The sequence below is a fragment of the Hippocampus guttulatus genome, chromosome 8, assembly GCF_054856545.1.
Source record: "Hippocampus guttulatus isolate MCC_2025c chromosome 8, RoL_Hgut_1.0, whole genome shotgun sequence".
Classification (NCBI taxonomy): domain Eukaryota; kingdom Metazoa; phylum Chordata; class Actinopteri; order Syngnathiformes; family Syngnathidae; genus Hippocampus; species Hippocampus guttulatus.
Window position 1 is genome coordinate 23,834,568 of NC_141268.1, and position 21,469 is coordinate 23,856,036.

At 50.8% G+C, this 21,469-nt stretch overlaps 1 protein-coding gene and 1 long non-coding RNA gene across 4 annotated transcripts; one reads left to right on the forward strand and one right to left on the reverse strand.

The window, feature by feature from the left end:
- Positions 1–6,790: 6,790 nt before the first annotated feature.
- On the reverse strand, positions 6,791–20,725 carry LOC147201950 (uncharacterized). The gene is made up of 5 exons (XR_015101677.1): positions 20,499–20,725; positions 13,560–13,719; positions 8,006–8,118; positions 7,820–7,923; positions 6,791–7,708 (listed from the first exon to the last, which is right to left on the reverse strand). It is a non-coding gene; the product is annotated as an uncharacterized LOC147201950 (long non-coding RNA).
- On the forward strand, positions 8,810–19,674 carry camkvb (CaM kinase-like vesicle-associated b). Of its 3 annotated transcripts, none has more exons than XM_086118478.1 (11): positions 8,810–9,024; positions 13,135–13,242; positions 13,711–13,842; positions 15,376–15,450; positions 15,858–15,996; positions 16,338–16,458; positions 16,557–16,632; positions 16,831–16,967; positions 17,090–17,168; positions 17,253–17,340; positions 17,461–19,674. In XM_086118478.1, the coding sequence occupies exons 2-11, from the start codon at positions 13,148–13,150 to the stop codon at positions 17,698–17,700; spliced, it is 1,182 nt and encodes a 393-aa protein (XP_085974604.1). In that variant the 5' UTR covers positions 8,810–9,024; positions 13,135–13,147; the 3' UTR covers positions 17,701–19,674. The 3 variants fall into 3 exon arrangements, with proteins under 3 accessions (XP_085974604.1, XP_085974606.1, XP_085974607.1); XM_086118480.1 differs by lacking the exon at positions 8,810–9,024 and adding an exon at positions 10,324–10,952; XM_086118481.1 differs by lacking the exons at positions 8,810–9,024; positions 13,135–13,242 and adding an exon at positions 13,274–13,580.
- Positions 20,726–21,469: the final 744 nt, after the last annotated feature.

Below are 21,469 nucleotides of genomic sequence, written 5' to 3' on the forward strand. Positions count from 1 at the left end.
CGGTCCGGCAACACACGCGCATCCATGACAGCATACTGTGCTGAAGTATCAACTAGGAGTCAAAACAGGGTCATGGCTTCAGGGATCCGACAATCCTGTCAAAGGTTCTGCGCTTGTTCATCTGAGGTGGCGTTTTCAACGCACTCGCCAGGCACGGCGGGAGACTCGAGACAAGATGTCGGCAATAATCTCACTCCGTGCGCGGGAATGCTTTTGGCTCACTCTTCCCTGCGACTAAGTCGGCCTATTAACTCTTTCCGCCATCGCTTCACCGACGCTCGACATCCAACGCGCTTCTCGGGGCGCGAACGCTCGCCGCTAAGTCGACACGTCGGCTTTCGCAAGGTCATCAACCGGCGGGAGTGCTGATCGCGAAAGAAATCCGCTGGACTCCATTTTGGTCTCCCAAGGATTTTATTTTGCCACCCGTGCGCATAAACGGGGGCGTTTTACTCGGCGCTCTCGCCGGCTCTCCTGGGGATCATAAGCAATATAACTAGGTTGCGCGCCGGTCGACATTAGCTACGTGAGCTTAATCCGTCGACGGACAGCGGCTCGAAACGTCATCGGGGTCGGTCGTACCCGACCGACCCTTGCCCAAATTCACCCGGGCCGTCCCCAACAAAGCCTCGGCAACCATCCAGATCTATTATCCCAGTCGGCTGGGCTATATGAGAGGAGAAATCAGATTTTCTATCAACAGCAAAGGAGGAGCGACAAAACGCTGCATGTTAAAGTGGCATCTACGCTATCGCTTTGCACCCGGCACCCACCCACCACTGCCGTCAGCTCATAACACACACGCACACATCCATCCATTTATTATTTCCACATCCGTCATTCACGTATTTATTCATCACGTAACCAAATACGGAGTGGCAGTCGGACTCCGTTCTTTTTTTTCTTCGGTGGGTGGAACATTTTCACGGCTTCTCGACTGGTCTCCAATAATTGCATCCCAACCGTCCCACTTTATAGTCGACAAGCACACGTTAGAAAGCCATACGCTGACGTCGTCATATCTCACCAGGTATGAAGATTTTAAGCGCGCCGCGTGAGTATGAGTGTCGGGCCGTATTAGGATTATGCAACCGGGCCCGCCATCGCGCTGGATCCCGTTCACTTGGTTACCACGGTTACATTAGTTTATCTCCAATCAATGGATTCCATTTTGGAATGATGAATCATCTCCATAAAAACCCGCAAAGGCATTTTTATCAAGTGGACCTCATCACAAAGTTATGTCGTTCAGGAAACCGTTCTCATTTGCAAGCGAGTATTAGTTGAGAAGTGCCATTTTAGACGGCTTCAAGCGTTTCGTTTTTTTTTTCCCAAAAGGTTGAGATGTTTTTTTTCCAATTTCAAATCAAATCTTCAAGTCTTTCGTAAATGAAGTTTCCAATTGACCACTTCATAAATTGTCATAAGCCCACCCTCTCTTTGCGCAGTCAAGTTGAAGAGAGACTATCCAGTCAAGACAGCCGAACATATACCGCGCCTCGGCTTCAGAATCGTTGTCAAATACATCGCGCGCCACAAATGACCAATCGGTCGTGCTCTGCTCATGACGAGCGACCGCCCTGAGCAGACTTGTTGGCAAATGAATACGTGCCCGTCGGCCCCGAGTGCATGATTATCTTTGTCAACGAAGACATCTTGACATCCGGTAGCTTGTGTAATGATCGTGACGTGAGTGTTCCTCATAAAGTGGCCCGCGCATGCGTTTCCGTCAGCCAACTCGCACGGAGATGTGTCGTCATGCGAATGTATGCGTGTACCGGATGCGGAGTTGACATATGGTGACCTGCTCTGGCGCAATCAAGTACAGTATGTATGGGGGTGGGGTCACGATAAAGGACCATTCCCGTGGTTTTGAGTCACTGCCGTTGTGACATTTGGGTCGATGCGAATGCGTCTCCAAAAGCGGCGATGAAGGCCGAGCGGCTCTTGGCAGCGTGTCTTCGATAGGTCTGTTTAGCCAGCATTTGACACTGATCTTGGTTAGAGCTATCTAATTCTTTCTCTTCACGCTGACATAACCTCGTCTTTTTATTCTTAAATGGAATCACTTGAACCGTGTGGTGTAAATGCGAGAGGCATCCGTTCCAATGTTATCTCAAAGCGGATGGGTCCGCAGCTGCGAGAGCAAAATTAAAACCCTTATGCCCTTCGAAAAAAACTGATACCGAACCTACGCATTTTACAATTTTTGAAGATTGTGTATGTTGCATTATTCCAGCATGTGTTTTTTTATTTTCAATCACTCAAAATGTTCAGCGGCATCTGTGCTATCCATACATATATATCGTTTATATTAATTCCTTGGGATTTTTTTTGCCCTATATGACAAGAAAAGCAGTACTGTGCTATGACACTTGAAAGAAATGTTGCATTTAACGCAAACGGTCGACTATGAGGGTTTTAAGCCGGAGGGCAACTTGAGCCAAAGCTCAACCTTGGAGCCCGGCGGATCATTTGCCGTCTCCTCTTTGCTGGGAAACAACTGATGGATGAAAGCGCGCGGTCGCGAAGTCCCCCCGACACGCGCTTCTGCCGCCGGGAGCCGCGTATGAGGGAGCGCTGTCGAATCCGGCTTCTTTCACCTCAGGCGGCCTCTCCTTTCTCTCGAGCGCTTTGAGACAGTCATTCGTGCCTTCATCACATCCCGCCTGGTTGACTGCGCCGCGCTTGACTTTGGAGGCGGCCGATCCTCCACCAAGCGTCTCCAACGGGTCCGGAATGCCGCTGCTCGCCTCTTGACCGCTACTCGCAAGAGGGAGCGCACGACTCCCACTTTGGCCGGTTCTTTTGAAGATCCTATGAGTTGTTTTCTATCTTGAAATGGCCCGGCCCCGCCTCACCTCTCTGAGCTCCCTGCCCGGTTCTACGGACCAGACGCTATTCGAGGGACCGAGAAGCAAGGGGGGATTCGCTAATGGAGCCTTTTCCGCTGCCGGCTTTAAAACTCGTTTCTATTCTTTGGCTTTTGACTCGGCCTGAGACTTGCTTTTTTCATTTGACTGTCTTTGTTACAAACGTATGCTTTTATTGTTTGTTGTCTGACAGATTTTTGCTCCGTGCGCAACACTTTGAACGCAGGGCCGGTTCATTTCTAGTGCGCTCGAAATACACTTGAGTTTTGTAGTCATGGCGCTATTTGATTTTGAAGGGCTCATTTGGACCTCTTTCTTCCCCGTCTGCTTGTGTCACAGTGGGAGGCGGCCATCTCACTTCCTCCCGCACACCGGGACGGTCACGTTGCTCCTCGTCCGATCCATCGGGGTGATGTCAGTCTGACAGATGGACCCGAAGAGCCCGGCATGACAAGCTGCCGGTGACTTTTGCTGGAGCTCAGCGCGTGTTGCAGGACACTGCTCAAAAACGATCGGCTCCGTGGAAGGATGGAATAAGACCGTTTGGTGAAATTATGCTCGTCTGATGCGAATTCACAAGGGCGGAGAGGATTTATTATTTTTTTTTTTATAAGAAAACCGGAACGCGTCGGAGCAAGTCACAAAAGCAAACTTGCTCACTATGCGCCAATGTAAAAAAAAAAAAAAAAAACCTGGCAAGGAATCTCGAGAAAATTGGAAAGAGAGTCACGAGCGAGGCCAATAAGCCGACGAGGGAGCCGCAGTTCGGCAGTCCCCGAGCGCTCGGTTGATGGTGATGAACGAGGGGAGCGCCCTCCGCTCCGGCTGGAAATTGAAAACAAAGCAAAGCGGAATCACCACAGAATCCCGAGGTTGAGAAGTTGACTCCAGCCCGGTCAATTTACAAGCTCCTCCTTCTGAAATCGGATCCGCGTGCGGAGACGTGACCGAGTGCGGGCAACTTTCACCATTCTTCAAGTGTTCAATTTTGTCTTCCGGTAGGTTTGACCTCAACACGACGGAAAAGTTAAGTCGAGCCGCTCCATCGAAGCGCAACGGCTTTTCTGAACGGAAGCGCCGAGGACTTTGCATCGGGAGCCGGAAGTAAACCCCCCGCGAGGCGCATATTTATGTTGGGACAGCCATGATTGTCACGGTTGCCCGTTGCCTTTGGCTGCGACCTTTCCAAGAGTTCCTCAAGCGTCGGTGTGCCGCGTCTCCTCCGGAGGCGGGATAGCGCGTCGCGCTGTGCCCGTTGTGATTTGGCATCCCGCTGGAGAGCTTGTTTGCGGGGGGGGGGGGGGGCGAGGCGGCCGTGCCGCACTTTCTCTGCCGGGGGAAACGTCAGTCACGGATGCTTGCCAGCGGCGAGGCATGTATGACGGTCGCGACGTCGCTTTTGGTGTTTCTGTCCATTTCCGTCATGAGGAATGATAACGGCTCGATTGGCATTTAGACGCGGTGCGGTCGCTGCTGTCTTGCCGCCGGCGGCTTACAAAATCAGATCTCCCTCATCGTCGCTTCAATATGCGCGCGGAAGACGGAAACAAAGCTTCCCACCCCCCGTTGCTATAGCAACGGCAGCACGAGGCGCCGCGGTACTACCGGGCCGCGGCTGCCGTCGCGATGTCAGACGCACGCGGAGAAAACGGCGGGTCGCTTTGACGAGAAGTACACGGCTGGCTCGGAGAGCGGCGGCGGGCGTCTCCGATAATTAGTCGCAGGAAAGGGGAGTCGAATGAGGCCGAGGGCATTTTCAAAGGGAGCGGGAAAAAAAAAGCACGATCGGCGCGGAGACCTTGAAACGATCGGCTAAACGAGTCCGCCTTTTCCCAGAAGAAGAAAAACAGGATATGGCGGCGGTCAGAAAAGGCATTTTCAACCCCGCCGATCCCATCCATCGTCACCGCAGTTTATCCCTGCTGACTTTGGGCAAAAGGCGCACGACACCCTGAACCGGTCGCGGGGTTCACACGGGCATCCGCGGCAGCATCGCGGAGCAGGAATCAAGTCGGGCGAGTGTGCCGCACTCAGTCGTGGTCATTCGTTTGGGCTCTGATGAGACAACGTGAAAAACGCCGTCCTGCTTTCCCATCCTCCCCAAATAATACAGCGTCATCTTTGTAAAATTGCATCCACGCTCATTTCTTTTTCGATCTCGTGTGGCTCCAATACTCATTTGTTGTCAAATCAGTGGCGTTCCAGCAAGAACCTTTCAAAGTCCTGTCATTCCAAGGTGGAGGCGTCGCAGGCCATGTTTCTTTGGTGGACGCAGAGGTATTTGAGGGGCTGATTAAAATCCGGATTCAACCCATCTGAGCGCACGTGGGCGAGCAAACGGCGGCTTCGGATGAAAAAACGCGGAGCGTGGCCTTTTCGTATGAGCGTGCGGAAGAGATGATTTCGACTCGTCGCGGGAAAGACAAAACAAAATAAAGAATCCATAAGGACACTACTTTGCGTCACCAGATTAGCGGGAGTGTCGGGGGCGCGGAAACGCCGTGTATCCAAACCTCCAAACGGGGGCAAAACGGCGTCAAAGACTTCATGTTCATAACTCGTTTAGCTGAAAAAAACGACCATGTATAGTAAGCCGTTTTAACCGAAAAAACGACCATGTATAGTAAGGCGTTTTGAGCCGAAAAAAAACGACCATGTATAGTAAGGCGTTTTTAGCCGAAAAAAACGACCATGTAAGGCGTTTTTCGCCAAAAAAAAAACGACCATGTATAGTAAGGCGTTTTTCGCCGAAAAAAACGACCATGTATAGTAAGGCGTTTTTCGCCGAAAAAAACGACCATGTATAGTAAGGCGTTTTTCGCCGAAAAAAACGACCATGTATAGTAAGCCGTTTTTCGCCGAAAAAAACGACCATGTATAGTAAGGCGTTTTTCGCCGAAAAAAACGACCATGTATAGTAAGGCGTTTTTCGCCGAAAAAAACGACCATGTATAGTAAGGCGTTTTTAGTAGAAAAAAACGACCATGTATAGTAAGGCGTTTTTCGCCGAAAAAAAGGACCATGTATAGTAAGGCGTTTTGAGCCGAAAAAAACGTCCATGTATAGTAAGGCGTTTTAGATGAAAAAAAACGACCATGTATAGTAACTTCTTGTTTGTTATGTGTTGTCTTCAATAAAGCTGCAAATAGTGGTTAAAGAAAGATGTGACCTTGTTGCAAACACTGGGAATCGAACACCACACGCTGGATTGGGGACTTCAGCTTTCTACCACTGAGCTAACCCACCACAGTGAACCATTGGGTTGTTTTGTGTTTTTCCTCAAATAAGTTGTATATGGTGGTTAAAGAATAGACATTGTTGCAACAACCAGGGATCGAACCCTCAACCTCTGGTATGGCACTCCATCACTCTACCACTGAGTCATAGCACCATATAGAGCAGTGGAGTTGTGATTTTTTATTAATCATGGTCGTTTCTTACGGCTAAACTGACTATACATGGTCGTTTTTTTTCGGCTAAAAACGTCTTACATGGTCGTTTTTTCGGTTAAAAACACCTCACTATACATGGTCGTTTTTTTCGGCTAAAAACGGCTTACTATACATGGACGTTTTTTTCGGTGAAAAACGCCTTACTTTACATGGTGTTTTTTTACGGCTAAAAACGCCTTACTATACATGGTCGTTTTTTTCGGCGAAAAACGCCTTACTATACATGGTCGTTTTTTTCTACTAAAAACGCCTTACTATACATGGTCGTTTTTTTCGGCCAAAAACGGCTTACTATACATGGTCGTTTTTTCGGTTAGAAACGCTTTACTATACATGGACGTTTTTTTCGGCTAAAAACACCTATACATCAGGGGTGTATAACATACGGCCGGAAGCGGCCCGCAAGGAGGTTTGATCAGGCCTTCAGGATAATTTAAAACTGAAAGAATGCACAAAAGACACGGAATGAATATTTTTAATCAGGTGCAATTCATGGAATATCCGCTTGGGAGACACACCGTTTTGATCAGAGGAAAAGACAACAGCAGCCTCAGTCCGTCACTGATACAGATTCAACACAGCAGATGCTGTCAAGGACATGTGAATACTTTCTTTCCACATATTATCGCACTCTCCTTAGTTTGTCAGGTGTAGGCAGGGATTACGTTTCGATTTTATATGCTCATGTAAATGGTTTAAAAATTCCTTTTTTTATAAATCTTGAAAGTGCATTCCTATATTTTTCATGATCAATTACCTGTTAAGGTTTTGTGCCTTTGTACGGTCAGTGGGATCAGTTGCAATGCATATATGTGAATGCTAAAAGTACATTGCACATTTGTGGAAGGAAATCTTAGGTGCTTCATGAAATGAATGTAAAACATATGTTCATTAAATGTCATCATTTTCCTTGTGTTCTTGTGCAACTTTAGACCAAAACAAAGGAAAGACATATCGTTTTGGTTATTTATAGCAGAGTATGGTATCATTTTTAATGGTCCGGCCCACTCTTCTGGTCAAGTTTTTAAATGACATTGAAGTTAGTCATGTGTATGTATGCATACGCAGACACATTTTCAAACTAACTTGGTCCACTTCAAGGTTTAAAAACATATTCCAGAAGTGCTTGACGATGCTCGTGTTATCTATGTGGAGGTGGCACTGTTGTGCGGTACGCGAAGAAGAAGTTGAAGTTGAGTGAGAGACGGACGGGCGGGCGGGCGCACTCGCCTCCACCTTGAGGCGCAACGTGACATCAGACCGCGCGCTCTTCAAGCACACCGCACGGCTCAGTACTCACGCGTGTCTAAATGCAGCTTGGCGTCCCTCGCGCATGTCCTCAGAGTCTGGCGGCTGCGCCCATGGCCCAGTCATCCGACTCATCTGGTCAGGCGGAAAAACAAAACAAACGTGCAAAGTCACACGCCGTAGTCCAGAAAAAAAGTTGTTTCTTTTGAAGTTGAGTCATTTGTCCGTAAAGTGGCAGACTTTTACTTTCAAGCCGTTCCATTTGCAAACGTGCCCGCACTCGCGACGCATCTGTTTGAGCGATCCACTCGCGGCTCTCTCCCCACACCTAAAGTACAATGAGCGACCTCCTTTCGAAAAACAAATGAACAAAGACACGGGTGCATTTGTGGGAATAGTTTTGAAACAAATGAAAATGTTAAACTTACTCACTGAGAACGGGGCTCGTGGACAGCGGGAAAACTTGTGGTACCGTTCTTGTTCTTGTACTTGTACTTCTTCTTCTTCTCGGCGAATTGGATGTCTTTGGCTCATATCGCCCCCTACTGTCCGGGAAACCACAAAGGCGTTTGGCAAGCAATCTGAATCGAATTTACAGTACAGTACGAGCCAAGCGTGCCAAAACACAAAACACTAAACGAGGGCCTATCTTGAAGAAGCACAGATTTCAAGGGCAGCTGATCCACTGAGCTGGTGGAAATAGCGAGCTTCCGTCTTCCCCCGTTTGATCAAAGTCACGGAGAGTAGATTGCGCATTGTAGCGACATCTGTCCCGTCACAGAGGGGGTTCTCAAAAACGGGACAAATTGAAGTATTCCACATTGAAGTATTTAGTTTTGTTGACTGCAAATTGAAAACAAAGCAAGGAGTAGCTTATGTTTGTTTTGTTCACTGCTGCTGTTGCGGTTCATACTCACTATTTTTGGTTATGATGCGGCACGTTTGATTGTTGTTGGTTGAAGTTGGATTTTGTTGCTTGTTTATTGTTTGGAGCCTTTTGAATGTTCAATGAAATAAGTAAAAAGCCATTTCTGTGCTTGATAATTGTTGCTATGACCAAGTCGTGTATCAAAACGTATGCTCTATTTGTCCTGAATATTTCAAAGGAAAGCTGAAGTGAAAAGAGCCGGCTCTTTTTGACTCTCAAACGGCTCTTTTCACCGAGCCGATCCAAATGAACCGGATCACCAGAAAGAGCTGAAAATCCCATCGCCGCACTTGAGCGTCGGTGAGGCGGCGTGCGCTCACTGCGCACGCCTCCCTTTCTGCCCCCACCTCCTTCCCTCTCGACGGCACCGCGGCACGACAGATGGCGCGCTATACATGACTCTCGCGCATTTTTGCTTCGGAACAACTTTCCTTCCAGGCACCGTTCACGCATTTAGCCGACAGAAAGGTGCCTCGCCGGGAAAAACGCGACTTTGAGCTTCCAGACGCATTTTGGTGTCCGGGTAAGTTGTTTCAAATTATTATCTGGATGGGCACGAAAACACCACTTCTCCTCCTCTTTATTATTCTATCCCCACTTCTGGGTTTTTTTTTCCCCTCTCTCTCTTGATTTAACAGCCGTAGAAGTTTGTTGAGGACAAAGGCGATGGCGATCCGAGCGGGATTTCACCTCCATCAGCTTGACGCCAAATACGGCGCGCGATGGTCTTTTTTTTCCTTTCATGAGAAAGCGTTTTGATGGAGCGCGTTACTCGGAGAGCATTTCGTTGTTTTCAGTGCGCACCAGCCTTGTCCCCTCACGCTCTGGTTCCGTCCAGTGGTGCTCATGCTGGGGCCCCCCCGTCATTACGACTTGAATAAGGATGACAGATCACATGACAGACGCCGCCATGCGATCCCTTTTCCATATCGTGTCGTACATTTCATTTCATACATTAAATTGCTTTTTCAGACAAATGACAGCGCTTACTGTAAATGGAGTTCCTCTCACAGGATATTCACCAAAGATGACCTCGACTCGATACTTTTTTAGGACAACGATATATTTATTGTAGCATCTCAGTGCACTTCCTTTTTTTTTTTTACATCGGAGGCACTTTTTGGAAGGCACGCATTGCTTTTTGAATCGATGCGAGTTCCTGACGATTGTGTCAAGTCGCTAAGCAGGAGATGAGGCTTTTTACGAGCGCCGCCCGTGCCGCGCCGACACCGATCTGTCGGACTCGTTCACGTTCTCCGCAACGGTGCGATATTAGCTCGGGGACGCGGCTTAGTCTTCCGCGTACTCCCTCGCATGGCCACCGTCGGCATTGCTTTAAAGTCAAAAATCCGCGTCTCCCTCGCCTCGCTTGTCCATCGGGAAAGCAGCGATCGCACACGTGTACACTGGAGTACACCGTGAGAAACTTTCCACTCTATGAGTACTTCACCCATGTGTCATAAGATGAGAGAGTCCCGCCGATGAGCCGAACGTGATGATTTGCTTGGCCCGAAAAGACGCCCGTCCGCACTTGCGGCGGGCCGTGGCAGTCGCAGCTGCTGACGCAAGGACGCCGCATGAGCCATTTGTCTGAGATGAGATCTGCTTCAAGCGCGTCTCGTGGAAATGGGAGGGTGGCTGTGGAGACGAGGCATCGGCCCAACGGGAAACAAATACATCCGTTTGTTAGCCGGGAGGGCGACGGCGGCCGTCACGTAGAACGCTTCTCCTTCTTCCAAAATGCGTCAACCGCTCTCTGTTCTTCCTCACAGCATAAGTTGCCCCCCCCCCCCCACCCTCTATTTTTCTTTCGGTGTCCACGCTGAAGGCATTTTTCCTATTTGTCAACGGCACTGGTTAGAAATAGAACGGCACCTTTGCGGCTCCTCGGCCATTGGGAGTCGCGCGCAAGAAGCGGCGCTGTCGGCACTCGGCGAGCGCCGAGGGAACGGAGCGAAACGCTCGCACCAAAACAAAACACCGCGGCGATACACGCGGAAGCGGAAAGGGAAGCGGGCGAACATGCCACCGTGGCCCTCAGAATATTCTTTCATTTGGCTGGCGACCGGTTCAGGGCATACCCCCCCCCCCGCTGGCCCAAAACAGCCGGGATCGGTCAAGCGGCACGGATAACGCGCGGACGGATGGATATGCGGGAACGCCCGACGGCGCAAATGAAGGGGCTGCTCATCTCAGACGAACTCAAACAACGCCTTGACGAGCCTCCTCGTGGAGCCAACCCACTCTGCCGGATCCAAACCGGGATCGGCTTCAAGTAGCGGCTCAGGAGTGCAACGGGGATAAGCGGCCTCCTCGGCAAGCGAAGGGATTGGACTCAATACTTTGGAATTCTACGGGCAAAGAGCGACCGTGAGGAGGAAGCGCCAAGGGCTAAAGAGGCTGACGCGGATCCGGAATTAGCAGTGTATTCCCCACATGCGCGGTATTGAGGTGAGGTCGTTTTGGTCTCTTGAAATCAAGGTTGACCTTTTCGGGCAGAACTGCAAAAGACACGCTTTGAACGAAAAGAACGTCAAGCAGGGTGGCGGGTGGCGCCGTCGTGCTTTGGGGCTGACTGGATGAGGGAAAGTTCAAAATGGCAATTAGGCTTCCGCTAACAGGCAACACCCCCCCCCCCCCCCCCAAAAAGCCTGGAAAAGCCCCCGAAAGCTGAAATTGAGTTTAGTCAGAGGGACGTTATGCGGGTGAGTGAGTTGGAATGTGAGCGCTTCATTCTCAACACAGCCAGATCCCCTTTCGAAGAGGAGGAGAGTTCACGTATTCATTTCACAGTTGACACGGCATATTCATGGTGAGAACTTTTTGAAATGATTTGTCTTTGTCTCGTCTTTTTGTTTTCATGACAAAACGCTGCACTTTCAACAGAGGCGCGCAGACTTTTTACAAGACCTCGGATTTAGCCGAGGGCATATTACGAAGTTGAAATGAGCATTTATTTAAAACAATAGAAATATGAGCATGGCTACCCCTCAGAGCAGCGCCTTCCCCCCCCCCCTTTGAAATGCCGCGCCGCCTCAAAACGGCGCTCACGCCGGCGACCGTCATCTCACGCCGCGAGACTGCAGGGAAAAGCCTTCTCTTGATCAAGAATCGTTGACTTTCATGACACATTCGGCGCTGGATCTTTTCCTGACACCAAAGTCGTACTCCCAAACAAACGCAGACCCGTTTGGGAAGTGGATCTCGGTCGCTTCATTTGTCGCGAGCGAGAGCCGATCGTCTGCCCGCGAGCGTCGCCCGTAGTGGACGTGCTACCGGCGGCGTCGCGGAGCTTCAAAGGGCCTGCCATCCGCAAATAGAATGTTTGAAGGGGAATTCTAAATGGAAATGGATGAATATTTCACCTCGGCAATGAGTCGTGCCGAGACCGCGGGCGCGTTTCCTCTGTAAGTTCACTTTTAATGAAAGCGGAGGCGGCCTAACAGTGGACTTGATCTCGAGGCGCGCGGTCAAGGACGTTCTCTGCGGAGGCATTTTTCGTGGTTCAGATAGACGCCGTCATCGAATAATAATCATAAGACACAAATAGTTGGAGTCCCGTTTTCAAAAGTTGATCTTCCGTCTGCCAAATTGATGTAAAAAAATGAATGGGAGGTTTTTGCGAAGGAGGGTCCAGCGTATATGAGCAACATTCCAATGAAATCCAGTCACGCCGAGCTGTATTGCCGTTCGCTATTTGCTGACTTACTTATTTCTTTTCTCATATTTCCATGGCCGTTGATTCTTTGTCGCTTGATTTTGCAGCCATTATTTATGAGCGAGTCTGAACCAAATCCAACGCCAACTCCATTGACGCAGGAAAAACATGTCCAAGATGCACTATTTTCAACAGGTGCCGAAGGGCGGGACGATCCGGAGGGCCGCTTTCCTGCATTTTTTCCCCCCATCCATCTCCTTGCCGCAAACGCACCCCATTCAAATGATCGGCTCATCGGCAAGCTCCGACGCAGTCCGATGATCATTTGAATCGGGGAGAGATGGAAACCGTGCAAGAGAAGGGCCCTCGAGGACGGAGGGGGGGGGGGGGGGGGGGTTTCGCACCACTCAATACAGTCCGTAACTCAAGTGCAGTTCATTCGATGAGTGAAAGCTGGCAACGACTGAGCTTTGCGATCCTTGTGCTGGTCAGAACTTTGAAATCTCTTTCAATTATTCATCTGCGAAAATCAAAACGTGATCAGGGAATAAATTTGATCCATTATTGAGGAACCAACCTCATGGCTTTGCCTTCATGACATAAAGAACAACAGTGGACAACCCCCCCTCCCCCCCCAGAAAACGCGCGCGCGCCCTACATTTGTGCCGTACACAACATGAAGCCGCCCCCGCGCGATTCATTTGCGCGTAGCAGAGACGGCACGCTACCGCCGTGGCACGCTCGAGGACTTTGTAACCAAGGCAACCAACAACAGTCACAGAGAATTGTCAGATGAGCGACTCAAGCGTGACGAGGAACCCGTTGCGATTTTACGTCAAGCTCAAACAAGTCGTCTCCTACTTCAAGGCCGCCAAACGATACGAGAGCGAATCCGAAACATCCCGTGACGACGATATGAAATATTCTCACCGTTGAACTCTTTCTCTGTCCGTTTGTGTCAATTTGCGCTCGCAGGTCAGGAGCGGCCATGCCGTTTGGCTGTTTCACAATCGGCGAAAAGAAGGATTACTACAGTCCTTCAGACGTGACGGACAAGTACGACGTGGGTCACGTTGTTAAATCGTGAGTGCCGTCGTTTTCCGCCTCGCTCGGCGCTTCTTGTACCGAGGATAAAGTGGAACCTCTGAGCTGCGACTGGCTTGATTTGGATTTGGATTTGGGAGCGGAAAGATCTGGCGTCGGACGTATGCAAATTGCAAAGTTGGATCGCACCGCGCGACGACTCGATCGACTTTGAGCGCGCGATCAATGGGAAGACGGAGGGGCCTTTGCAAAACAACTAACCGCCGGCCGACTTCCCCGGAGCGTTCCGTTCTTTTCGTATGACCGCGGACATCTCGCCGATGTCGTCGCGTGGCGATTCGATGCCAGATGCTCACCCAACTGAAGTCTCTCGCCAGGTATTCCGAGGCCTCGCGCGTCTCCCGAAACGCGGGGAAACGATTCCGTCGGAGTCGTTCGGCTCGAGGGGTTCCGCCGGGCCGAGCTACCGGATCGATGCGCGGCCGCTTGAAATTTGCTTGTTTGCAGGGAGGAGTTCTGTGAGATATTCAGAGCCAAGGACAAAAACACCATGAGAATGTACACCTGCAAAAAGTTCCTGAAGAAGGACGGAAGGAAGGTGCGCAAAGCTGCCAAAAATGAAATCCTCATTTTAAACATGTGAGTTCTTTTCTTGAAGCCAAGCATTTGTCACGGCGCGCGCTCTCCGCTTGTATCGGATTTTTGTTTTTTGAAACGTTCCCCGGAACTTTGGGTTCGCATGAGCCGGGATATGCTGTCGTAAGAGCAAAGAAATGATATCTTAGCAAAGAACCCCGAGCGTGGGCTCGGGGCGGGCATATATCGGGCAAACGCGATATACCAGATGAGACACGACGGCAGTCGGTTAAGGTCGCAACTTTTAGTCAATCGTCAGTGGCGGGCGCGTCACTGAACTTGCCGTCACTCGCCAGCGACGTACTCGCAAGTCCGTCATCGTCGGCGCCTCGCTTCGTCACCGTGACGAATATACTTCCTTCATCGCTCAATTGCATTTCCTCACCGATATTTTGCAACCATCACGCTTGTTAACCACGTCTGGCTCCGAACCGGACCTCTCCCAACTTAAGATGATGCCCGATGGGTTGACAATCCTCCCCGAGTGAGAGCTGCTGACTCGCGTGCACAGAAATAATCTTGCCATGATCCTGGCCTGAAGTTGAAGGGGCACCGTTTTTGCCAAGCGTAACACCTTCCTGCCTTTTCAAATCGAGTTAAGATTCCACCGATTCTTAATGCACACTTTCTGTCCCCGTTGCGCTCTTTTCTTGGATATTTGTCATTGGCCGGCTTTAGCCGACAACCGACGCCGAGCTTTAGCGGATCAAGCATCGAGCCCCGAGGGACGCCTCGGGACAGGGGGGCGAGAGAAAAAGAGAGGAGGAGATCATTGGTGACCTCGAGAAGGGCAGTTTGGGTACTCGGGTGGGCCAGATCGGAGTCGTTCCTAAAGGCCATTGTTGGTGAGATGTCGGGAAGCAACAACAGCGAAAGGAACGGCAAGTTCCATCTGGGCCAAAAGTGATTGAAATCGTCAGGGTAGAAATCCAATTTTCATGAGGACGGGGACGGCGGCAGCCCGTTGGAGAGACGGGGGGGGTTAGCGCATGTTCCGTTTTCCCACGGAAAGGGTTCCCCATGGTGTCCGTGGGAATTTCTCGGCTCACTTTAGTCTCCTTTTTGTTTCACTCTTGGCATTCAAAGAGACGAATCTAACCGGCAGGTAATAAGCCCAAAAATGGGGCAGTGACGGGCTACGGCGCCGACGCCGACCCCCGCTCTCCGCGACATCTCTCGCTTGCCCACGTTGATTGACATTTTGCCAGCAATGCAGAACGAAGCCGTCGATTATTGCCAACGCTGGCGACTAATGGCTGGGGAAATGCAATTAGTGAGCAGAAGAGGCTCTCCTTCAAGTCCGAGGCTCATCGAGTTCACGGGTAGGGCACAGCTGCGTCGGGCTCCGACAAGCTTGCCTTTTTTACGCCGCCGATCGTAACGCGCGAGCGCTTCACGGGACTTTTCCATGCGTCGCGTTTCTCTCAAAGGGCTTTCATTTGTCCGCCTCGGAATAATAATAACGATCGTCATCCTAATGATATCGCGGGTGGGCTGCGTTGACTTACGTCCCGCATTTGTTTCTCATCTCCTCAGGGTGAAGCATCCCAATATTCTCCAGCTGGTGGATGTCTTTGAGACGAAAAGGGAATACTTCCTCTTTCTCGAGCTGTAAGTTTGAGGGAGTAAAAAGGGGCTACTTTGTGCCTTCCGGCCTCCCGCGTTGATCAAAAACTGGACACGCGAGGGGCGACTTCATCGATCGCATGATCGGCGTTTCCTGAAGTCGAGCGCGTTTATCGCAGGGGTTACGTTGCGAAAAGGAGCCGCCGTAGGCGCAATCCGCTCAGTCGTCAGAGTATTTGGCGAGCTGTACGGAGACGAGGTGCGGAGACCGTTGACGTCGGTCTGCCGTCCCTCGGCCGGTCAGGATGCAGAACACACTGCGCCGTATTAAAAAAAATATATATCGATATATATATTTTGTTGAAAATCTGTGAAAGAGCGAAGCCGCCGAAGGCGAGTGGCGTTGTAGCGACGGTTCACAAGCCGGTAAGGCATGTCCTCTCCTCCGTCAGCGCCACGGGCCGAGAAGTCTTTGACTGGATCCTGGACCAAGGCTATTACTCGGAGCGCGACACCAGCAATGTGGTGCGGCAGGTCTTGGAAGCCGTCGCTTACCTCCACTCTCTGCAGATTGTTCACAGAAATCTGAAGGTAAGGTGCGACTCTTTTTCCAGAGCTTCGACTCCTTCGCTTCAAAGAAAACATCCAAGACATCGCGGGGACAAAGCCGTTCGGTTCGGGGGCGGGGGGGGGGGGGGGGGGGGGGGGAATACGCGTGATCTGGGACATCAATATTCGTCGGCGTCGGGAAGAAGCGAGGGCAGCCGCTGTCGGAAACGGATGACGAGGCGGAAGGACGTTCGCGCGGACGGCCTCCGTTTTCGCAAGGGTTTTTTTGAAGCTATTCAGAGAAGTCGATTCCAATTTTAGGAATTTAGCAATTGTTCTTGACAAGCGCCTTGCACGCGCTTACGACATCTGCTCTTTCCCAGTTGGAGAATTTGGTGTACTACAACCGCCTCAAGCACTCGAAAATAGTCATCAGCGACTTCCATCTTGCCAAGCTGGAGAACGGATTCATCAAAGAGCCCTGCGGGACACCCGAATATTTGGGTGAGATTTTTCAAGCGCATCATCGGGCCGAGAAGAGAGCACAAAGAGATGCTTTGCGCGCGCGCGCTTTTTTTCCGTTTTTTTTTCTCCCTCCGCAGCTCCAGAGGTGGTCGGCAGACGGCGGTACGGTCGAGCCGTGGACTGCTGGGCCACGGGCGTCATCACGTACATTCTGTGAGTTGGGAGGCTCGTGACTTGGGAGAGACGCAATGCGCGCCGTACAATTATCGATTCGCGCTTGCTCAGAACATTGCTCGCGAGGATGAATGGCAGAGCGAGGCCGAAGTGAGGTCTGGCATACGGGCCGCCTCGAGGGCGCGCCGTACATGCGGTCTTTGCTTTGAGCCATCGACGCTTTTCTCGCCGCTCCAGGCTGTCGGGCAATCCTCCTTTCTATGACGAGAGCGACGAAGACGACTATGAAAACCATGACAAGAACCTGTTCCGAAAGATCCTCGCGGCCGACTACGAGTTCGACTCGCCATATTGGGACGAGATCTCGGATTCGGGTATTTTGATCCCGCTCCGCGGGAGCGAGCCGACTTTTGTCTTTTTTGCATTCCCGCAAAACTAAACGCCACGAAAAAAAAGGAACCCTTTGTCGAGGTTTCCGTTCCTTTCCGTCTGACAGCAAAGAGTCTGGTTGCACGTCTGATGGAGGTGGATCAAGACCAAAGACTGACGGCCCAGGAGGCTATAAACCACGAATGGTAGGCGGCGCGCACCGCGTCCGTCGTTCTTTGCCGACCCCGGCGGAGCGCCGCGATCACCGAGTCCCCGTTTTTATCCAACAGGATCTCGGGCGGCGCGGCGTCAGATAAAAACATCAAGGAAAACGTCTGCGCGCAGATCGAGAAGAACTTTGCTCGAGCGAAATGGAAGGTAAGCCCCCCCCCCCCCCCCAAAACATTGAGCGTTTTCGTCACGAGCGGCTCGTCGGCCGTCCTCAATTCTTTTATAATGAGCCGGCTTTTCAAATCCTCCCTCGCCGCCCCCTCTCAGAAAGCTGTGCGGGTCACCACCATCATGAAGAGACTGAGAGCCACCGAGCAAAGCGCCACCGCCGCGGTCCCGCCGGCGCCTTCGCCCGCCGCCGCCGCCGCCGCAACGCAGCCAGCGGTCACGGAGATCGACGAGCCGGTCGTGGAGCCGCTCGAGGGGGCGGGGCCGGCGTCGGGCCGCAACGGGGATACGGCGGCCGCGCTCGGCGTCGGCACCGAGGCGGAGGACGAGCGGGGCTAGGCCTCCCCCCGGCGCCCACTCCCGCACACTGTACATTAGCTGCTAGCATGGTGACACCGACTCGGCTTCTCTTTCACTCGCGGCGTTCTTGTCCTCCGCAGGCCGCGCGCTACCTTTCCCGAGTGCTCCGCGTTGCGTCGGCATTCTCTTTCGATGACTCGCATCTTCTTTCGCGGCGAGCCCCCCGTGTGCGAACGGAGTCTCCGAAATATTTCCTCGAGTTTTCGCCGGAAGAAGAGGTTTGCTGCCGAGCCGCGGCTTAACAAAGACTTCTTTCCGATATGCGTCTCCGCGCTCAGCGGGAGAAGAAGAATCGAGCGAGTCCATTCCTTTTTTCAAAGCCGACTTGGCGGAGACGTCTGTCTGCCAGTATTTGCTCTTGAAATTTTGGCCTTGAAAATCACTCGGCGATACTTAACGAGGGCGGTTGCGCCGTCACACCCACGGTGCCCAACACTTTCTTTCTTGCGCGTCACCCGTTGCCGACACGGCCGAGAATTTGGTCCCGGCGTGACCTTGCGCATACGCGCGCAACAACAAAAGCGTTTGGTCCTTTGCTTACTCCCGCCTCGGGAAAGAACCTCACAGTTGTAGGTGGAAACATTTTGCGCATAGGGAACTTTGTGTCGACGTCGCGAAAAGAGCATGCCTTCGCACTTTTTGCTTTTACGGTGACAGAGTTTTTTTTTTAAAAAACAAGGTTGGCAAGATTCTCACTTTCATCTCAGAATTCTACGCAAGAGGATTAGGGCCAATGGTAAAAATGAATTTGTAGCTTTTCTTTTGCTACAAGCACCGCAATAGACTCAACGTCATCTTTCAAGGAGGTATCGTTTTGCCCCATCTCAGTCTACGCCCATAAATTTGCTGCGGTCTTTCACGTCAAGACCCGTTTCTTTGCAGTGAGTGGTACTTGACGGGCCGCAGAAACCCCGAGTCTCGCCGCGCTTTGGCTTGTCCGTCAACACCGTTGCTGTCGGACATTTATGACGGCGCACTCGGTCCCCGGGAGCCTGTTATTTCTTTGCGTGCTCGCGTGCGAATGAGGAGCGAAACGTAAGCGTCCCACGGGCCGACGGACTCGTTGGAAGAATCGACCCCGCGTGGTTCAAGTGCAGCAATTGGGATTTGGATCGCCTGCGTTTCGAACCAGGCCCGTTTCAACGGTGGAAATCTGCCAATCCCACCGACCGCAGCGTGAAGGGACAAATCGGATTTACGGCATCAATGCGAGCTCGGCGTGATCGAAATAGACCGATCGGTCACGTACGCGTCTGCCCGAACAATGCAAAGAAACACACCGTACGGAACGGTCCGGTGAAAGCGCAAACAATGAGAGCTGGCGGAAGTACGATGTGCCAAGCGTATATTTGCAAGTTAGCCTGCTTTGCAAACTGTTTGGGGGTGAATTCATCCCATGCGTGTGTGTTTGTACAAATGTGTTGCCAGGCCTTTTTTTTTCCCCAGTTGATCTCCTGAGCTAACACTCTGAAATATGAACAGCCACATACAGACAGTGCACCAAAAATATTGTCCACGGCACAGAACTCACGAGGTGTATTTTCCATAAAAATGAGCCAACGTGTCTAAGGATCGACGTGTTAACACGCATTCTAAAATGATGACTTTTTCACTTTGTTAGTGCTTAAGCCGATTCCTTTGTGTGTTGGGTGTTTTTGAGAACTTTTGCGTGACTCGAGGATATCATGCAGTCCATCCCGTTTGTTTAGAGGACTGGCTTCGTAAATCCTCTTTTGACCGCTGTTGCACTGTTTGAAGTCATGTTTTCTCGCCGTTACGCTTCTTTGCGTCGTATTCCACGTCTGGTCGTTTGCCAGCCATCCGCCGGTGTATTGTTGCGGTCGCGACGCCCACCGGGGCCGGCGGTCACCCGCCGGTCCGATTTTGCATTTGTGTAACGTTCTACTTCAGTGAGTTGACGACTTTGGTGGTAATAAAATAGAATCGATCTCATTTCTGCGACATCTCCCGTGTTGTTTCTGTGAAATCCGTTTCAGTGCACATGCGATTGCTATTAAAAAGTAGAACGGAGGAGATGCGATGTTTGATTCACATTGTAAGGCGAACCAGTTCAAGTTCTCAGCCAGAAAATAGTGACGTAAAGCAACAGCAGTCAAAACTGTATCTGTGTTGAGTTGGATTCGTTCCGGCAATACCCGTGTTGCGAACTTGCAAACGGTTGCTCGATATTCTGTGGGTCTGCAGGCTCCTTCGCATGCGGGGTTTTGTTCGGTAAGGCGGCGTACTTGCCGAGTCAGAGCAGATCGAGGCTACTTTGGAAGAAGAATCTCTGTTCTACGGAGCCCCCAAGACGACATGGAAGTGTGGGGGGGGGGGCTTTACGTTCCCTTGCAATGACTGCAAAATAACACAAATGTTGCGCTTTTTTCAAATGTGCCCTTATGTCTTCCGGGTAAATTAAAGCAAGAAAGATGGAGCGTTTTCACTCGTGGGCGAGTCAACTTTTAACTGCAGTACATAAACATGAAATCTGTTCTTGATCTTCAGCATAAATAAACGAAAGACATCCGAAGCGACACCACGCGGAAAAGTCGACAGTGGCCAAGGGAACCCGGAAGTACTTAAACACGCATGGGGGAAAAAAAAGCGCGTTGCTTTGTTTTTAAAAACAAAGTGCGTTATTTCGCAATGTTTGCGAGGGAAGGCAAAAGTTGTTTTTCTTCTTCCATGCCACCTTGCGGGCTGCGTCTCATTTTGGGAGTTGGTGGACAGAAAGCATTCTAGCTTCGACGAAGTAGCACTGTTAGCTAACCAACCTTGCGGCGCCTCGGAGGACTTGCGGATGGCATTCCCGTTGACCGCTGTCGTTCTTGCAAGAAGAGATCGCCAAAAGGCAATCCTTGGGGCGCATTCATTGATCTGCATCGGTCCGATCCATAAACGGGGTCGTCTTTTGGCAGGCGAACACGCACACGCGCACAGCGTCGTCAATCCCTGGCGTGTTGCCCACTTCGGTTTGAGCCGGCGTAAGCAGTCACTGAACGTCTCAGGCTATTGACACGACTGGCTTCCCTTGCAAATGCTGACGGCTCCCTCTAGTGTCAACTGTTTCCTATAGCAGCGTCCTCAACGTTTTTCTCTTTCACACTGCAGGTCCCAATTCCCAATTTTGTTTGAATGAATGTATCCAAATATTGTTATTCAATGATACTTTATTCGTTTGCGCTATTTGCATGTACAGTACCCATTCAAGTGCGTTTACATTCACAGAACACATGGAACAACCCACGCCACATATCAATTGCATTTGAGTAGCGGCACAAATAACAACAAGCAAACAATATCGAATTCATCAGACATATTTTGCATTGCAGCAAAAACTCCAGCAGGAACACAAAAATCTTTGTCGCGACCAAGAGACGCCACACGGTGGCAGCAAAGCACTTCCGTCTCTATCCGATAAAGCTATGGCCTCACGTGAAACTCCAATGCAACGTTTATAAGCGAGACGCCGTTTTGCCTTGGACGCCAAAACAGCAATTCGGAGTCTGTTCCGATGAATAACCCGAAATTGGTTCCCCATAAATATCTGCAAAGAGTCAACTTTGTGAATTCCAGATGTGGGAGTTGTCTGTCCTCTTTTCCTGATTTAACGTTGGACGCGCCTCTGATCTGCTATATTTGGTCGTCTATGATTTCTAATGCAACGCCGACGCTTTCTATACAACACTTTCGATTAGTTGTGGTGTTTGGTCAGACCGGGATTTTCTAGACGACACACCCCTTC

Coding starts and splice junctions, on each gene's coding strand:
- camkvb (XM_086118478.1), top strand. CDS start 13,148: ATGCCGTTTGGCTGTTTCACAATCGGCGAAAAGAAGGATTACTACAGT. Junction 13,843..15,375: donor GAAATCCTCATTTTAAACAT/GTGAGTTCTTTT, acceptor TCATCTCCTCAG/GGTGAAGCATCCCAATATTC. Junction 16,459..16,556: donor CGGGACACCCGAATATTTGG/GTGAGATTTTTC, acceptor CTCCCTCCGCAG/CTCCAGAGGTGGTCGGCAGA.